The following is a 17,164-nucleotide window of genomic DNA, read 5'->3' on the forward strand; positions in this document are numbered from 1 at the left end:
GCATTTTCTGTGGTTGCAGTCGCTGCGGTGGAATGTAGTGGATTAATTTTGCTTTTGCTTTTGCTTATTTCTTTCTTCTCTTATTGCAGGGTGAAAGGAAGAACAGGGACAAAGATGCACTGCCTGCCGCAACAGAAATCGTTGGCTGTCGCAGTGCGGCCTCACCCCACGTCCATGCAATCAATAAAAAAAAAACCGTTCCCTCCCGGGTAACTTCTAATGCAAGTCGACCGGCTAGGCGAAAAGAGGCAACTTGAGGGAGGAGGTATGCAATTTTTTTTGACCAGAAACGCATGTGGTATCACAGATGTGAGGCGGTCTTATCTCTGTGGTAATGGTGAACTCTGTCTTCGTGAAGCTGTCGTATTTTCTCGCTCTTTTCCGAGCAAACCCTTTTTTTCTACTACGTTCTTCTCGTTTCTTTGTTTGGATTTCTTTTTTCCTTTGTCAACACGAAAGTCGTTTGGACGGTTTTCGTTTTCGTCTCATAGCAGAAAAGCCAGCAGGGATGGGAGAGCCACAGCCACCTACATAATCCCTTACCAAGCAACTGAACCCCGCAAAATTCCAAGCCTGAGGCAACCAAGGCAGAACCAACAATTGAGGGTCGTAAACATCTTGTGGTCGGGGTCGGGGTCGCGGTAGCTAACCTTGCGCAGTAGCGGGGCACTCGTTCATGTGGGGTCTGATCTGACAAGGGCCTATTCAGAAAGCAAGCCGCATGCTACGTATGGCAGCCCGGCCAAGCGTGATCAACCCCTTGTTGGAATAGTAAGCAGCCTGCGTCCACTGCAAGTCTACTGCTGTACGAGTGATAACCAGTTTATGTTGAACTTTTAATGGCCAGAAATGTGTCACAATATCCTCGAGACTCTGCTGTCATTGCTGCGATAAATACAGAATTGAGATGCAACGTAAAAAGAACATCTCTCTATTTCACATTCGTGTCGAGCCTCCACAGTTTTCGAAATCTATTTTCCGGATCATATCTTGTCTTCAATTCCCTTAGGCGCTTGGCGTTTCCCCCAAACCCGGCCTCGGCGCTGAGCTGCTCCTCGGCATAGTTCACGTAGTGACCCACCCCGCCGTGTCCCACCATGTCAGCCTTGAACCCCGCCGTGGCGATGCTGGTTGACAGTTCTCGCTTGAACGCCCGCATCTCTTCGTCTTGCGACGCGTCGTCGCTGCTGCAAACCACCATCCCCACGTTATAGTACCGGCCCCGGTTTCCCGTCGCCGTCGCACTGCCCAGCACAGACGCCGTCTTTTCAAATGGAATAAGCTCCCATCCGATTATGCTATCGCGTGCATCGACCACGCCGTCTGACTTTTGCAACATCTCGTCCACCCAATCATAGAGCTTGTTCGCGGCGCCGGCCAGCACCTCTTCGGTCAGAGGCGGGAGGACGTTTGTCCCGCCCTGCCGCATCATCGACCCGTGGGTCAAAAAGTCGTCCAGGACCTGATTCATCTCTGCGTACGGCAGCTGCTTCGTCGTGTTGCTGTGCGGCCGCAGTCTCAGCAGCGGCTTGAATACTTCACCCTCGGCCTTTTCTGCCGTGCCGTTGTAGAAGCAGCAAACTGTCGTGACCTTGGCCCTCTCTGTGCTCTTTGAGTCTTTCGAGGTCGCGTACGCAGATGTGACCATGAGACATTGGTCCTTATCCCCCATGTTGATCATCTCGTTTGCGGCCACGATGATCTCCGGCAGCCGCTCGTGCGGGAACTCGAGCAGCCCGCCCCAGACGTCGCCCTGAGGGTACAGACGCGAGGTGAATCTGGTCGCGATGCCGAAGCTGTGGCCCGCCCCGCGCATGGCCCAGAACAGATCTGCCTCGGACGCGGCGTTGGCCGTCACGATCCTCCCGTCGCCCAGGACGACCTCCACCTCGAGCAGGTTGTCGATGCAGAGGCCATACCGCCCGCTCAGCCACCCGAACCCGCCGCCCAGGATCAAACCCCCGACCCCGGTGTGTGATACGGTACCGCCCGGGGTGGCCAGTCCGTGCTCCGCGGTCGCTGCGTCGACCTGCCGCCACAGGCAGCCGCCACCGAAAGTTACTGTCAGTGCGTCTGTGTCCACTGATATAGCCTGCATCAGGCGGAGGTGGATGAGCATGCCGTCCGGCCCGATGGATGACGAGCCGCTCGTGGCATGCCCACCGCAGCAGACCGTGAACGGGATCGTGTGCTCATTGGCGTAGGTGATGGCCCCGCTGACCTCTCTGGCTGTTTTGGGGAACACCACTATACCCTATGTGCTACGCTTTAGCATTTGGAAAGTATCAGGTCTTTTGTTTGTAGGTGAGGGGGTGTATTATGCCTGAACTTGACTCACTGCCTGTTTAACAGCGAGTCCACTCCACCGCCGTATGGCCTCCTCGTAGCCCGGATCTCCCAAGACTATAGCGCCACCCGTCACGACGTTCTTCAGTGCACCGAGGTGCAAGGACGCAAAGTCCACAACTGCTACTTGTTCTTGATGTTCCATGTGAAGGGGTTATCTTGAAACGGGTATGTATCTTGGTTAGAATGGCACCCAAATCCTTTCCATTTCGTGTCAACACACACACACACACATGATGGAGGACTGCTCGAGTTATACTTTCCGAATAAATAGGTTCTGTAGCATCGCCGTTGAACAGTTGTTTGGGGATTCAAGTGTCTGTATTGATGATTGGTGACTATGTAGGTGGCAGTGAAGAGTACATCGCGCTCAATTTGTCTTAAAATGCTACCCACCGTCACTTACCAAGACCGCTACTATGACAGATCAACTCCATCCCGCGCCCTTGCGCAACGTGCAGCAGTTATACGAATTCTCAACACACAACGATAGCCACTTTCGTCACTTGCCTATGACACAATTTTCTCTCCTAGCCGAGCAGCCAATAGAAAAATTTCCTGTGCAGATGGAGCCCTAGCCCTCCAATCCTAATACATCACATGTCGGATCATGGGCGGGAATACCGATCAACCATGGGAAGATAATGGTTCCCAATCACCCGGTTCTTCTGATGATCGTCACGGTCAACCCTGCAGCAGCCAGCGCAATGCACGTAGCTTGAATAGGCACATGGACCAAGTTTCCAAACCCTGCATGATGCCCGAGTTGCTCGTGCAATGCTAGAAAAGAAAATAAATATTGCATGTTCAACGTGTGCCAAGACAACAATGGCCCCATCTGTCTACCTCTTTTAGGTATGCAGTGAGCAAAATAGTGCATCGTTACGTGCATGCCAATAGTTTTCCGGGGAAGTTATGTAAAAAGGCCGCGGAAATAGTTGACACTTTCTGATCTTTTGTCTCGGATGCTCTTCCGATGACAAGGAATAAAATAGTCGGTTTGTTATCTGAGCTACAGCTGTGATAAGTTATACATACCTTATGTCTTTGCAATCCCCGTGAGCAGATGCCAAGATGCAAGCACATTAGGCGAATCGCTCTCCTTCCTTGCCTGCTTCATGCCGATGAAACCTTTCTTCTCTGCAAAAGACAATGGCGACCCCACTTTCTCTGCAAGTGATCGGGTATAAAGGACAACTGAGGGACCCAGAGCGCCCGGGCGAGGAAGCTCGTATTTCCAGCATCCAAGAACGGGATACATTGTATGACCTCCCAATTGTCTTTATCTGCTACGAAGTCCGGCTCGTTGGGTGGTAGGGGTTCGCTGCTATGCGGGTATTGCGTATCCACAAGAAAGGCGCACGTGTTGATGTCCACGTACTTGCCCATGTCTTCTTCGTTGCGGTCGTTCATACCGCTGGGCGTAAGCCAAGTACCTCCAAAAATGCCAAAGCCCGTTCTCGCCTCTGAGAATTCCCCAGGGAGAAGGCCGCGGAACTCGGAGCGAATGAACTTGGCACGCATGTTGCGGGGCAGAAAGAATGACGACGGAAATCGGTACCACTCCTTTCCAAAACAGACGGAGTCGCCAGAGCCCCCAAGGCCCTGTTCTCCCAAAACGCCGGTGCCCAGCGGCTTGTATAGGGAAAGAGGTGCCGAGTATGCGGTGTAAACCCCATAAACCCGAGCCAGGGACACGTCAAACGCAAGCAGTACCGCAATAGATAGGACAGCCAACTTGAGCTTTCCTGGGATCATGCCAATCAGAGTTTTTGGATTGGCGTTGCCCAAGGCAGTGACGATGATGTGGAATGCAACGGCTGCGTTGAGTGCCAAAAAAGGATAAGCCGGGTACATGAAGCGCTCCTCTTTGTGTGGCTGCGCCGTGAAGATACCGAGCCACATGTAGAAAGGCGTCAAGAATACCATGGTACGCCAGCCTGACCTGAGTTCATGACCAGTTGGCACGATGAAGTTCCGCACAAGGAACAAGGGCATTGACAGCATAGCCAACACAAACCAGATGTTAAAATTGAGCGCGAGATTCCTGAAATAGAATGTCCACGGCTCGGTTCCATACAGGTTCGGTCCCCCACTCGAGGAGAAGATGTTGTACTTGACAATATTCCAGGAAACGACTTCGATCTTGCGGTAAAAGAATGTGTTGATGCAAGTGTCAAAAACCTTGATATACATTGAGTTTACGTTAGCAGTCACCAAATACGACGATGGAGAGCCTCAAATGACCACAACCGTGCGACTTACCACGAGGAGCAAAGCAGCCACAACTCCCCTACCAACACGGACAAAGCAATCAAACCTGCGCTCGCCATCGCCAAACAATGCGAAGAGACCCTCCTCAGCAAGGAATGGCACACACAGCGCAGCGGCAAAAGGCCAACCAATGACTCCAGCTACTGCAAACCAGAATATTCCATGAGAGGTCTTTAGACCACCTCTCCAGTGTATGAAGGCAGCCGCACCTAGCATGCATGCGTACATGGCAAAGGACGACGGTAGGTATGCAGCACTAGCATGGAAGTTTCCAGGGCTTACAACCAGAGCCATTATGAACCAAGTTCCGGTGCGCGGGGAGATTGTCAGGCTGATTGACCGGTATAGGAGCGTCTGCGTGAGGGCGCAAATGAATGCCAACACGTATCGAACAAAGTAGAATTCCGAGACCTGTAGGGTTGACGTTCATTTAGCATGGGAGCGAAAGCCGAGGTTTGTGAGGCCTTAGCTGTATGGAAATAGGGTGAGCGGACCTTTGTTGACTGAGGCAGTACGCGACGGATGTTGGCTACGATGGCGTGCAACGAGACGTAAAGCCAACTGCGGATGGAGTACTCGGGTGAGTACTCCCAAGTTTGCAATCCATAGCCATGGGTGAGGTAATGCGTTGGCTCCCAGTAATTGAAGGTTTCATCGCAGTCCTGAATCGGAGCGAAGACAGCGGCTATGAGATTGGCTGCGAGGAAAAAGTAGAAGGCCGTGATGGGTTGGAGAACGAAAGGGCTTGGTGGGGTCCTGAAGATGATGTCAGTGCTGGTCAAGCTAGCGGAAGGACGGACCAACTCGACTGGATAACCAGATCTTGTCTGGGAATTCGACGGCAGCCACTGACTTTTTTTTGGCATGAGCTGCGTCGGGATGAACAAATTCCCGCTGCCTTGAGGTGTCCGTTGGAGGCATCGTGGTGATTGATGCACAAGTTGGGTGCCTTTCTGTCAAAGTTCGGAAGCTCGATTTTGTTGAGCGCGCAAAGCCAACTGTCAACTGAAGCTTTCAATTTAGGTAGGCGTTTCGCACCTGCAGATGCGCTAGCCACTTTGGCATTAGTGCTCAAGAAATCCGGGGTATCGTTATCTTATCGTAGCGATAATGAAGAAAAAAAGTTGTATCAAAAGTTTGGATTGTCGGCGGACCCCACCAAGTACCTCGAATTGCAAGCCAAATTCGTCTGCTTTCTGACCTATCTACCTACCTCTCTGCGCCAGCTCAGAAATTCTGGCGATTCTGTCACTACATTATTAAACGACTACTGCATTATATCTTAACAACTGTAGAAAGACGGGCGCCATTCATTATGTCGGGCGGCTTCGTAATTCCAGGGCTCGGCGAAGCAAAACCCAATGAAACGCTTCCAGTCACCAGCTTCGCTTCCGAGGCGTTCCCCAAGACAGACTCCGAAACAGAACATCCCTCTACCATAAGTCAAGTGGAAAGTGACAATCCAGCTACTGAAGATGCCATGAACGTGGATTCATCTCAGCTCCCCGAGCCCACCCACGCCGCCGGCATAAGCACCTCTGCGACCCTACCAGTCAACGGGGATTCGATGGACGTCGACGAGAGTACACAGAGTGCAGCTCATATCCAAGCACCAGCACTTACACACGACGCGCAAAGTCAACAGTCTCGACCGGAGACTGCCGCACCAGCTGCCGAGAAAAATACAACACAGGCAGCCACAAACCCGTTGGCTGGCGAGAACAACGATAACATGGAAGACTCAGCACACGTCACAGACGCTCTTGACGCAGCGCTGTTCGCAATGTCCCAGCCAAAGTTGGAGGACTTGGGACCGACGACGGAAGCGATAGTGCAAGCACAAGCACCCGCGACAACTACCGAGCCAACCGCGCAAGAGGGCGCTGTGGCGGAATGGGAAGCAGATTCATCTCCGTATGAGTCTTCGAGCGACTCTAGCAGCTCAGATGACTCTTCAGATGACGACTCGGAGTCTGGTGCTATGGGTCTAGAAGAAACAGTCCGCATGCTCATGGCGAACGGCGACGATTCGGATGCCGACAGTGATGCTGGCGGTGATGGCAAAAACGGAGGCAAGGGTCGACAAGTGCGATCTAAGAACGAACAGCCTGACTGGGTCCCTCCGAAGCCCGAGGTCACTATAACCGAAGACATGGAAATCTTGCCTCTGGGCACCATCTTGAGGATTGTGGGCAATACGGTGTTGATTCAGTCTGGCGACGACGGCGAGGAACGGGTCTTGGATATAGAGACGGCAGTTTGCCGTGCTGACAGGTCCATCATCGCGGCCATTGCCGATGTCATCGGTTCGGTGCTTCGCCCTATGTATATCCTTCGATTTGCAACTGCCGAGGATGTCGAAAAAGAGGGCCTTACCACTGATATGCCGGTGTTCTACTCGCCTCAGCACGCACAAGTAGTCTTGACACGAGCCCTACGCCAACAAAAGGGATATGACGCTAGCAACCTACATGACGAGGAGATTCCTATGGAGGATCAGGAATTCTCTGACGATGAACAGGAACAGGCACACAAGCGACAGCAAAAGATGAAGAAGAAGGCCAACCGCGGTGGTGGTCGCGGTGGCCGTGGAGGCGCACAGAACCGAGAAACGGGCTCTGGTCATCATGGTTCATCAAGCGGGGCGGCAGCGAACGCAGACGTCGGGCTGAACTATGACGACGATGATGATGGTCCGTATAAGCCTCTCTCCAGGCCAGTGAATTTCGGTATGGGTGCTCCCCCATCATTCGAAGGAGCTGCCGGGAACGATCGCAGCGGGGAGCGAGACAATTTCCGCGATCGTGGTCGTGGTCGCGGTCGCGGAAACCGAGGCGGGTTCAGAGGTGGACGTGGAGGAAACAGCGGAGGATACTCGAACGGCTACTCAAAACCGCAGCAGGACCGTTATCCAAACTATGACCAACAGCAACAACAGGCCCCCCAGTCACAACCTGCAGCTCCTTACCAGTGGATTCCACCTCCACCACCGATGACGTTCAATGCTGGACCGCAACAGGCTCAACAAGGAGGCGCCGCCATGCCGTTCGCATTTCCCCCTTTCCCTCCGCCGGCTCACCAGTTTGGCGGAAACCCTACACCCGCGCCGCCCATGGGACAACATGCTCCGCCTGTTGCTCCTCCTGCTGGCCAACCTCAAGCAAATTGGCAAGCAATGGCGGCGTTGTATGCCAACCCGGCGTTCCAGCAAGCCCTTAGGCAAGCGCAGCAACAACAACCGCCACCAGGCCAACCTGGCTGGGGTCAAAGTCCGGGTGCCCCCCAGTGACGTTGCAGTTCACGATGACAAGCGCTTGGCTTTTGTGGAAAAAGTACAGGATTGATGGCGTGACGGATGTTGTAGATACATTTCTTGTTAGAATTATACCCCGAAAGTTTTCAGCTTCTAGACCTCGAACTAGATTTGTTCTAGTTCGCCGTGATGGAATTCTTGTTCTAGTTCTAGTCTCGCGCCACCTCTACTCGTATCAACCTACACGCAGCACTAAGCATTAAACCTCCGATGCTTTGACCAGGCAGGCAGGCGAGTTCGTGTAGTTTGGTTCTCATCACGCGTTTTTTGTTTTGTTTTTTGTCTCTTTTTTTTTTTTCTTCGGCTGGGCCTAGGCAGCGCGATCTCCGACTCGGCCTTACGAGTTTCGCGTCTTGAGTGATATCATTTACATGGGGGACATCCTGGTGTGAGCGAGCCGGACTCTCGAGATCGACGGCCCAACGGCTTAGCTCGTTCTTACGCGACTGGTTGACGACGATTGCAACGGTTAAGCGATGAGCTTTTTTCATCGTCATTGTGGTCCACAGGCACGCCTGCCCTCGCTTGGGGAACCCAGGACAACCGAGATACAACGCATTGAAAAGTCCAATTGGGCAATTTTCTAGATAAAATGGGTATGGGGCCCTGGAGTAGGCGACTAGCCGTCATGTCCTTAGAATAGCACCTTCGGTACCGTAAAAAGTCAATCGGCCTTTTTAAAGAGAAAAAAAAAATTCGTTCTTCTCTCCCTGTCGCTCCGGTTCTGATTACAGGGCTTGGCGTCGGCTATGCTTTTGCGGGATTTCCCACAGGTGCAAGGGCGGGGAGTGCTAATGACGATCGGCAACCACACCACCACGCCCAGGTATTTGGCGTGTTTCAAAAGCACAAACAAGGGCGTCAGTGTGGCCATCACAATGGTAGTCATCCAAAATTCGTTTGAAGGTTTGGATGACTTCGATGGTAGCCGTAATAGTTACCAAACCCGTGACGATCTCCTTCTATATTTGCCCTGTTATTAGGGAATAATTGAGCATGAAACGAAACAAACCTGCCCTGGGGTTTGTTTTCTCCTCTGACTCGGCAGCTGGGTCAATTGTGTTTGATTTTCATAGACTAAGAATCAAACTTCCTGTATAAATAATTATTTGACTATTTTTTGTACATAATCTTGCATTGAAAGTTTTTAAAAACAAAATCCAGTGAGGTTCTAATTTCGTGTGCATCCCCCAAGTGTCTTTCTTATGTGACCAACACGAAAAAAAATGATGCCGAGTCTCTCGACGGTAAGCAATATCTGACCGGCGTGACAGGCCTGGGAGACCCCAAGTATTAAGTCGTCATGCACCAAAAGAACAACAATGGCTTATCCCTTGAGTCTTATCTTTGGGTTGGGCCGTCATCCCATGTTGGAAGAGAGCACGAACGGTACGAAGTAATTTCGCTTATTCGGCGATGCGCGTCTGACCCCGTAATCCCAAAAGGCTGGCCAATTGGAAGAGCCCTGCCCCTGGTGGCTCCGCTATTTCGGTCGGCCAAAAATACGCCAGGATCGAAAGACCCAGCGAACGTACAAGGACGTTCCCAGCCAATCCAGGCAGTCGGTAAGGAAGTCCACATGGCAACTTGCGACTTGAGAGCGCAAACCAACATTTGTCGCGCCGTCCCTCTGCTTCGTCCGTGGTAGTCTTCGACAATCGGTTGGATGATCCCCAATGGTCCGCTACCTTGCCGGTAAACGTTTAACTAAGTTTTGACACGGCAGACGAAAACCAATTAATTGCCTACACCGATTTTTCCAACGACTCAGACAAGGAGCTTAATATGGCATTGGTTTTCTTTTATTGGGTAATGATTGACTGATGACGGCTGACTTTCGCCGGCGCTTCGACACTCTGACTACAGCAAGTGGGTTGCATTATCCCTCGTCCCTGCGTTGCGGTGAAGTGAATGACTGTCCATCCCAGAAAGAAAAAAAGAAAAAAAGTCAAAAAAAAGTCAGTACAGTACTGCCAATGCACCGCAGCAAGTCGCCCTTTTGCCCTCCAACACACCTGAACCCTGTCTTTGTTGACGGGCAGGGGGTGGAACTTCCCAGGAGGAACCGTGCCCTGGAGAAAAGCAACGTTGAAGCCCCCCCCACTATTCCAAAGATCGGCAAGTGTTTTTCTTTCAGGGTCACCCCCCAGTAAAAACCCCCGGCCAGGTTCATTGGGTACACTGCACAAGGCAACCCCCAAAGGCAGGGCAGTTTTTCAATTTCTTTACCCTCTCTTCCACTCTCCACGGTCACATACGACCTCTTTTCCCACTCCCTAAGAGCTCTCGTTCGTCGCAAGGCTCGTGGCAGGACATTTGTTTGTTCCGCCGTTCCATTCATTCCGTTTGCGTGCTTTGTTTGCAGCTGTGCCTCTCTTTGACCGGCTTCTAAACACACTCTTTTCTTCTTTTTTGGTGCTCTACCATAACATAATCGGCGTTGACGCTAGCTTCTCGGCTCCGTCGCATTCATTCTTTTCTTGTCGGCGCAGCATTATCGAATTCAGCAAACTGACCTGTTCTTCGAACATCGCCTCTCGGCAATCGCGTTTTGATTCTGAGCAGTTATCAGCTGAAAGATATTTTTCTTACGATTCGATTGCATCTGATACTTGAACGCTCAGCGTATAGATTGCAGTGGAGAGATAGGTGTAGGCCGTTGGATCTGCACCACCCTCCTATTTTTACTCACCTTCAGACGACAAGAGTATTTGATATTGGTCCCTAGGACGACAACGAGCTTATCATGGTTCACCGAAGACACATGCAGCTGCATAAGCGGCAGAAGCTGCGAGCGAGGAATGTTCAGGAGTTTGAGGAGGCTCAGTTGGAGGATACAGCACTGAACGTGGAGAAGCGCCAGCGTGGGAGTCTGAAGGATGCTTGGGATGAATTCACAGAGGGTGTCAGGGACGCGTTTAACCCGCAGCCGAAGACAACCAAGAACGAGGAGGACGACACACCTACAACGAAACCGCAAGCTAGTAGGTCTCAGACCACCACCACTCAGGCGTCGACGTCCAAATCGACACACACGCCGACGAGTCGCAATGTCGTGACAAAGACGGATGAGCAGCTCAAGGGAACCCCTCTCCTGGTAGCTCCCAGTGATTCCAAGACGACGGAAGCATCTAACACGTTGCACGACTCGACCTTGCCCGCCTCTATTGCTGCGCCTACGCAGACACTAGCTTCGGCGAGCGATGCCCCATTGGCGGTCGCCAAGGACACACCAACCATAATGTCAACCCCGAGCTCAACTCCCACACCATCCAGCGCCGCAAGCAAGGCTGATGATGATGACTCTGGTGGTGCTGCCTCCAAGGCTGGTATCGCATTTGGTATCATTGGCGGTCTGTTGGTTATCTCCCTGCTCATATTCTTTCTGTTCAAGAAGCGCAAGCAGCAGCTGGAGAGGCGGCAGCTGCAGGAGGAGGATGAAAAGTTTTCGGGAGCATTCGCCGCGATCCCCAACTCCAACGCAAGGCGATCATCTCGCCACCAATCTTCCCGCCTGAGCCTGACACCTCTGAACCGACAGCCGACTCTGCCCTTGAACCTGAGTGGTGCTCCACCCGTCTACCCTAAGAACTCGGATAACGCCTGGGAGAGGCCGCGCACCGGCAACAGCGCCAACAACCCGGCGAATCCTTTTGGTAACCACGCCGAGACAATGGAGCAATCGTCCGTTTCGCCTGCTTCCGGAAATGATGAATCTTCTATCGCCACTGGAATGCTCACTCGCAAGCAGTCAATCCGCAAGGACGCACCTCACCCCCTTGACCTGACCCTGCCACCTGTACCCGGAGCCGCAGGTAGCCAAGCCAGCCCTGCCAGGACTGACTACAGCGGAAACGAACTGTCGCCTGGTGTTGCCGCTGTAGCATCACCCGGAGCCGCCGCCATTGCTGCTGCCGGTGGCCCTGCACAATCTGCTGTCCATCGTGTACAGCTCGACTTTAAGCCTACGATGGAAGATGAGATGGAACTAAAGGCCGGCACTCTGGTGCGGCTACTGTTTGAGTATGACGATGGATGGGTAAGTTCAACTGGCAGCATCCCGATTGTTTCATGAGCAACCATCTAACTGTTCTTCCGTTTAAGGCGCTCTGCATCCGTTTGGACCGATCCCAGCAAGGTGTCGTCCCAAGGACATGCCTTTCCACCCGTCCACTCAAGCCCAGGACCGGTGGCCCACCTGGACAGCGACCAGGACCACCGGTCAACGCATACCGGGGAGCAAATCCCCCTGTTGCCATGAAGACTCAGGGATACAAGCCCCCGAGTCCAGTCGGCAGCATGCGTCGCCAGAGCCCAACCCCGCCGAGCCCCAAGCAGCCTCAGGGACATAAGCCCCCGAGTCCTGTCGGCAGCATGCGGCGCCAGAGCCCAACCCCGCCGAGCCCAATGCAGGCTCAGGGATACAAGCCCCCGAGTCCTGTCGGCAGCATGCGTCGCCAGAGCCCCACTCCGCCGAGTCCAATGCAGACTCAGGGATACAAGCCCCCGAGTCCAGTAAGCAGCATGCATAGGCAGAGCCCAGCGGAGCCTAGCCCCATGCCGCCGCCTAAAGAACAAGCACCACTGGTGAACGGCCAACCAGGCCACACCCGGGCCAAGGAGTCGATCGAGCGAAAGCCGGTCCCTGGCCAGGCCATGTGATGTTTTCCATTTATCAGAAATCCTACCGCCCAACGCAAACCTACATGATAGAGGTTTGCATGTTATAAAACGGGGCGTAATGATTAGATTCCTTGGGTCTCTCACGATGTTTTGGTTATCTTGTTTTATATAAATCATACCCCCCACGCTCATTTGTTACAGATTCTTGTCACTCTTTTCTTATCAGTCATTTATCAGTCAAAGCTTTTTCATTTCCTATCAGGATATCCCCAACCACAGTCTTTTTTTTTTTTTTTTTTGACGGCTTCTTGTACATGATTTCCTTACTATTTGTGTAGGCTGATTCCTACAAAGAAACCAGGCTTAGACCTGTCAACCTAACTCTCCTTCGTATCACCTCGTTTTGGCTTGTATTCGGGCGCTTTTTGACCTTCGGTTGACTCGATGGGGTGAAGAAAAGTTCCACACAATCCATAAGATAATACCAAGACTTGTGTCTATATTATTTGGCGTTCAAAAATCGTAGGTTTAAGTGCATATCCGTATAGTCGATATGTAGGCAAGTCTGATATACAAGTATGGTGTACAGCCTTTGCATCCATGGGTACAGCCCTTGCATCCATGGGCTCCGGACACCACGATGGTGCCAATCTCCGTCCGGTCACCCAAAGGTTAGTGAATTGTCTCATGTGACAGGCAAAGCGGTCCGTCCCGGTAGTTGAAACAGCAAAACTGTAGATGCGGATGGTTCCACGGAGCAGACGAATTATTTTGCCACGGTAGGACTAACCATTATCAACAAACAAGGTGAACTCTTAAGAGGATCAATAGAGCTCCAGATACACATCATCCAAGGCGCCATTTGCTTTCCACGGCTACAGCCTACAGTGTAGCGTGCCTTAGGAAAACCAAACACGTAATCCCACCCTTCCAAAGAAAAAGAAAAAAAAAAAAAAGAAAAAAAACGCTACACCTTGTCCAAAGCAAATCGGCCGAATTGGTCTTGCACTTGTTACCATACCTCAGCTCACACATCCTTACTTGCCCTCGTGTAGTCAAATCTACTCCAAATTGGCACCGCCGTCATCCTCATATTCCTCACCGTCTTCTTCGTCAACATAGACAGCAAAGTCCGGTGCGTAGCCCCGTCCAGGGACGGGCACACCATTCCCATCAACGAAAGGCCATCCCCGCGGTGGTAAAGGCCGGGTGTTTTGGTCGATGTCCTTGTACTCATCTTCTTCGGAGAAGAGTGAGTTGCGCTCTTCGACGTCGTTCTCGTTGTCCCCGCCCAAGCCGATACTTTCCCACATTGCCGGAACGGGCCGTCCCATTCCATCAACAAGGGGCCTTTCCCGCGCTGGTAAAGGTTGGGCGTTTTGCTCAACATCATCGTCTTCGTTTTCCTCAGAGGAAGATGAGACAAAACTGAGACGGCTTTCCTCGTCGTGTTCGGAGGAAGAGAGCAAACTGGGCTCGCTGTCCTCGTCATCCCCGTCCAAGGCGACGTGCCTTCCCAGCCCCGGGATGGGCAGTCCCATTCCGTCAATAAGGGGCCCTCCCCGAGCTGGCAATTGTCGGGTAGTTTGCTCAATGTGAATGTTGCCTTCGTCGTCGTCGTCCCCGTGCGAATTGATGTTTCCATCAAGTCCCGGGATTGGCAGCCCCATTCCATCTACAAAATGGCGTTGGTCCGCTCGCAAAGGCGGTAACCTTTGACAGCCGCTGTCGCTACTGCCCTCTGTACCTTGTTCGCTGGACTCATTGTCGTCGCTTCCAGAAGAAGAGGACTTGGGCGTCGTCTCGCCACGACTGGATCCTCTGCTGCTTGGTTCGCTCTCGCTAGACTGGCTGTTGTCCTCGTTGTTTCCCTGGCTGTAATCTTTGTCTTGACTTTCAGAGGAGGAGAAGAGGATCCGGGCGTCACCTCGCCACCACTGGGCTCGCTGCTCTTCTCGGACTCGTCATCTTCGTCCGGGATTTACTCTCTTTGAGAGGAAGAAGACTGGAGTGCTGCACCGCCGTCGCTGCTGGAATCGTCGCTTTGTCCCGGTTTGTTTTCTTCATCCGACTCCTCACTACCGCTCATCCACTCGTCCGTGTCGTCTTCCTCGTCAGTTCCTGGTGTATACGACCCCCCGTCCGAGCTGCAGTCATCGGCATCATCTTCGCCCGCACCGGGGTTATCGACCAGATAGTGCAGATTAATCCGTTTGGAGCGTTGTCGGTTGACGAATTCATCAGGCAGGATATTCCCGTGGCTCTGTTGGTCGTCAGCAGTTTTGACGTTTGGTAGGGACTGGAGATTGCTGGTTGTAAGGCTGCCTCTCGCAGTAGTGATTTCGAGGTGCGGTGCGTGACTTCCGCCAACTGCGATCTCCTTGTGGCTAGAATCCACGGTATCATTCTCGGCGGCACCATGCTTTGCCTTGTCGACATCTGCAAATTTGATGCGCCCCTGAATCGGTTGCGGTGCATCATCATCATCATCATCATCATCATCATCATCATCATCATCATCATCATCATCATCATCATCATCAACAACAGGACCAGCAATAATTCCAAACTGCCCACCGCAGCCGGCCCACGAAAAGACCTTGTTCTGGATCGAACCCCTATTGGCATCTCGGCTCAGCATCTTCGGCTCCGGCTCAGTGGTCTCGCTATGAAGGCCGAGCCTGTACCCATCCGCATAGCCCCAAGCATACACATTCCCATTCTCCGTCACCGCAAACGAGCAATCCACGCCGGCAGCCACTCGCCTCGCCTTGCCGCCCTGCTCCAACGGCAACGGCACTATGCTCGGCACAAGCAGCGCCGTCCTCCGCCCGCGCTGGTCGACTAGCAACTTGTGCACCGGCAACCTCGAAATATCCAGCCCCACCTGGCCCTCGTCGCAACGACCCCAGGCCCAGACGTTCCCGTTGGAATCACACGCGACGCTGTGGTGCAATCCAGCCGCGATGTGCACAATGGCGCCCATGCCGGGAACGAGCGTAGGCGTCGTGATGCAGTCTTCAGCCACCCCCAGGGCTCCATTATGGCGGGAGACCACGACGCCCGTCTGCCCAAAGTGGTTCGCGCCCCAGCCGAACACCTGGCCGTCGCCGTCGACGGCGAAGCTGTGGTGGGGACCGGCGTACACGGCGCGGATCTCCTTGGCGGCGGACCGGGGCAGGGCAACGCGCGTCGGCACGAGGCTGTTGAAGCGGCTCACGGACCGGGTGCTGCGGATTCGGCGGCCCAGCTCGCCAGAGGAAGATGAGCCACCCCAGGCCCAGATCTGGGAGTTGTGCGTCAGGGCAAGCATGTGGTCAGTGTTGCCGGCCAGCTGCTTGACGTTGCCGGGGAGGCCTGGAATGATGGTAGGGTTAATCTGGATCTTGTCGGCGTCGGTCGGGTTGGGTTTGCTGTCGAGCTTGGCTTTGATGAAGCCGAACAGGCCTTTTTCGTTCTGTGTTTTGCGATGACTTGCTTTTAGCTTGCTGTTGCATGTTATTTGATCATTGCGCAGCGCAAGTACTCACTCTAAAAGACCCCCACCCCCAGACCTTGCCGTCCTTTGCGAGCCCAAAAGTGGCATTGTCGATAGCTACAACCTGCACGAAATCAGGCCTCTTCCCAGCCGCGCCGAACAACTTCGCGTCCACCTCCATGGGCGTGCTATCCAGCGGGTTGACCAAGAGCCCATCGTCCTCACCATCCTCGGGCTCCCATGCCGTGTTCCTGCCCAGATTGCCCGTGTCGTTGGTGCCCCAGGTCAGGATTCCGCCTGCTGTGGTCAGCGCGGCGCAGTGCATCCCGCCCGTCGACACCTGCACGACGCCGGACAGCGCAGGGTTGAGAAGAGGGGCCTGGAGCTGCGTGTGGGACTCGGCGTCGGAGGACAGGGGAGGAGAAGGGCCGAAGCCTAGCTCGCCTGCGCCGCCGGTCCCAAAGATGTAGACTGCTAGGGCTTCAGTGGGGATAGTGTTTGTGTTTCCTTTGGAATGACGTGAGCGTTTGGCTGGTCTGAAGGCTGTTCCAGATCCGCCGGATGCTTTGGCTTTGCGCTTGGGTGGCATATTGCTTCTGGTGTTGTTTAATTGCCTGCTAGGTTGACTGAAGTGTTGTGTTTCTTTCTGGTGAAAAGAGTGATCAAGGAAAAGTCCTCGAAGATGACATTCATTCCTGGGGCTGGCACAAGTTTGCCATGGCTTTTCTTCCAAATGTTTGGCTTTTGTTGACGCAACTCAGAACTGGTCATGGTGCCAAAGACGACGCCGGGTCCCGTTTCCGGTCATCATCTTCGTTCGCCTTTGGTTGTGGGGATGCTGATGGGAACATGGGTAACAGTAGGACATATTCCCAATGCAAGTGGCTGCTTTGACTGTTTCCGGTAACTCTCGAATGGGATAATGGTTGATCTCAGTGCAAGTTGGACGCGCCTTTATTGCTCGAGGTCAAAGAAAAGGCCAATGAGCGGTTTGTGGCCAATCAAAATCTTTTACGCTGATTTAACATGGGTTTTGCCAAAAAACCGAACTCGGCCTTTTCGGCACAACCTGAATTGCTTTGTCCTCTGGAATGTTGCATAGGAACGTGACACGCCCACACACATTCATC

General features: G+C 53.1%; 5 protein-coding genes across 5 annotated transcripts; 2 read left to right on the plus strand and 3 right to left on the minus strand.

The window, feature by feature from the left end:
- Positions 1–538: 538 nt before the first annotated feature.
- On the minus strand, positions 539–3,077 carry PgNI_12198 (uncharacterized protein). Its single transcript, XM_031132153.1, has 3 exons — positions 2,580–3,077; positions 2,339–2,504; positions 539–2,254 (listed from the first exon to the last, which is right to left on the minus strand). The coding sequence occupies exons 2-3, from the start codon at positions 2,489–2,491 to the stop codon at positions 932–934; spliced, it is 1,476 nt and encodes a 491-aa protein (XP_030977105.1). The 5' UTR covers positions 2,492–2,504; positions 2,580–3,077; the 3' UTR covers positions 539–931.
- Positions 3,078–3,290: 213 nt separating this feature from the next.
- Positions 3,291–5,565, minus strand: PgNI_12199 (uncharacterized protein). The gene is made up of 4 exons (XM_031132154.1): positions 5,474–5,565; positions 5,115–5,376; positions 4,612–5,031; positions 3,291–4,530 (listed from the first exon to the last, which is right to left on the minus strand). Exons 1-4 carry the CDS (start codon positions 5,539–5,541, stop codon positions 3,463–3,465), a joined length of 1,818 nt encoding a protein of 605 aa, XP_030977106.1. The 5' UTR covers positions 5,542–5,565; the 3' UTR covers positions 3,291–3,462.
- A 370-nt stretch (positions 5,566–5,935) lies between these two features.
- On the plus strand, positions 5,936–7,909 carry PgNI_12200 (uncharacterized protein; the record flags this gene model as incomplete). Its single annotated transcript, XM_031132155.1, has 1 exon — positions 5,936–7,909. The coding sequence occupies one exon, from the start codon at positions 5,936–5,938 to the stop codon at positions 7,907–7,909; it is 1,974 nt and encodes a 657-aa protein (XP_030977304.1).
- A 1,986-nt stretch (positions 7,910–9,895) lies between these two features.
- Positions 9,896–12,595, plus strand: PgNI_12201 (uncharacterized protein; the record flags this gene model as incomplete). The annotated part of the gene is made up of 2 exons (XM_031132156.1): positions 9,896–11,972; positions 12,038–12,595. The coding sequence occupies exons 1-2, from the start codon at positions 10,680–10,682 to the stop codon at positions 12,593–12,595; spliced, it is 1,851 nt and encodes a 616-aa protein (XP_030977205.1). The 5' UTR covers positions 9,896–10,679.
- Positions 12,596–13,617: 1,022 nt separating this feature from the next.
- PgNI_12202 (uncharacterized protein) lies at positions 13,618–16,623 on the minus strand (the record flags this gene model as incomplete). The annotated part of the gene is made up of 3 exons (XM_031132157.1): positions 13,618–14,449; positions 14,542–16,013; positions 16,087–16,623. 3 exons carry the CDS (start codon positions 16,621–16,623, stop codon positions 13,618–13,620), a joined length of 2,841 nt encoding a protein of 946 aa, XP_030977203.1.
- Positions 16,624–17,164: the final 541 nt, after the last annotated feature.

The sequence above is a fragment of the Pyricularia grisea genome (genome assembly GCF_004355905.1).
Source record: "Pyricularia grisea strain NI907 chromosome Unknown Pyricularia_grisea_NI907_Scaffold_8, whole genome shotgun sequence".
Classification (NCBI taxonomy): domain Eukaryota; kingdom Fungi; phylum Ascomycota; class Sordariomycetes; order Magnaporthales; family Pyriculariaceae; genus Pyricularia; species Pyricularia grisea.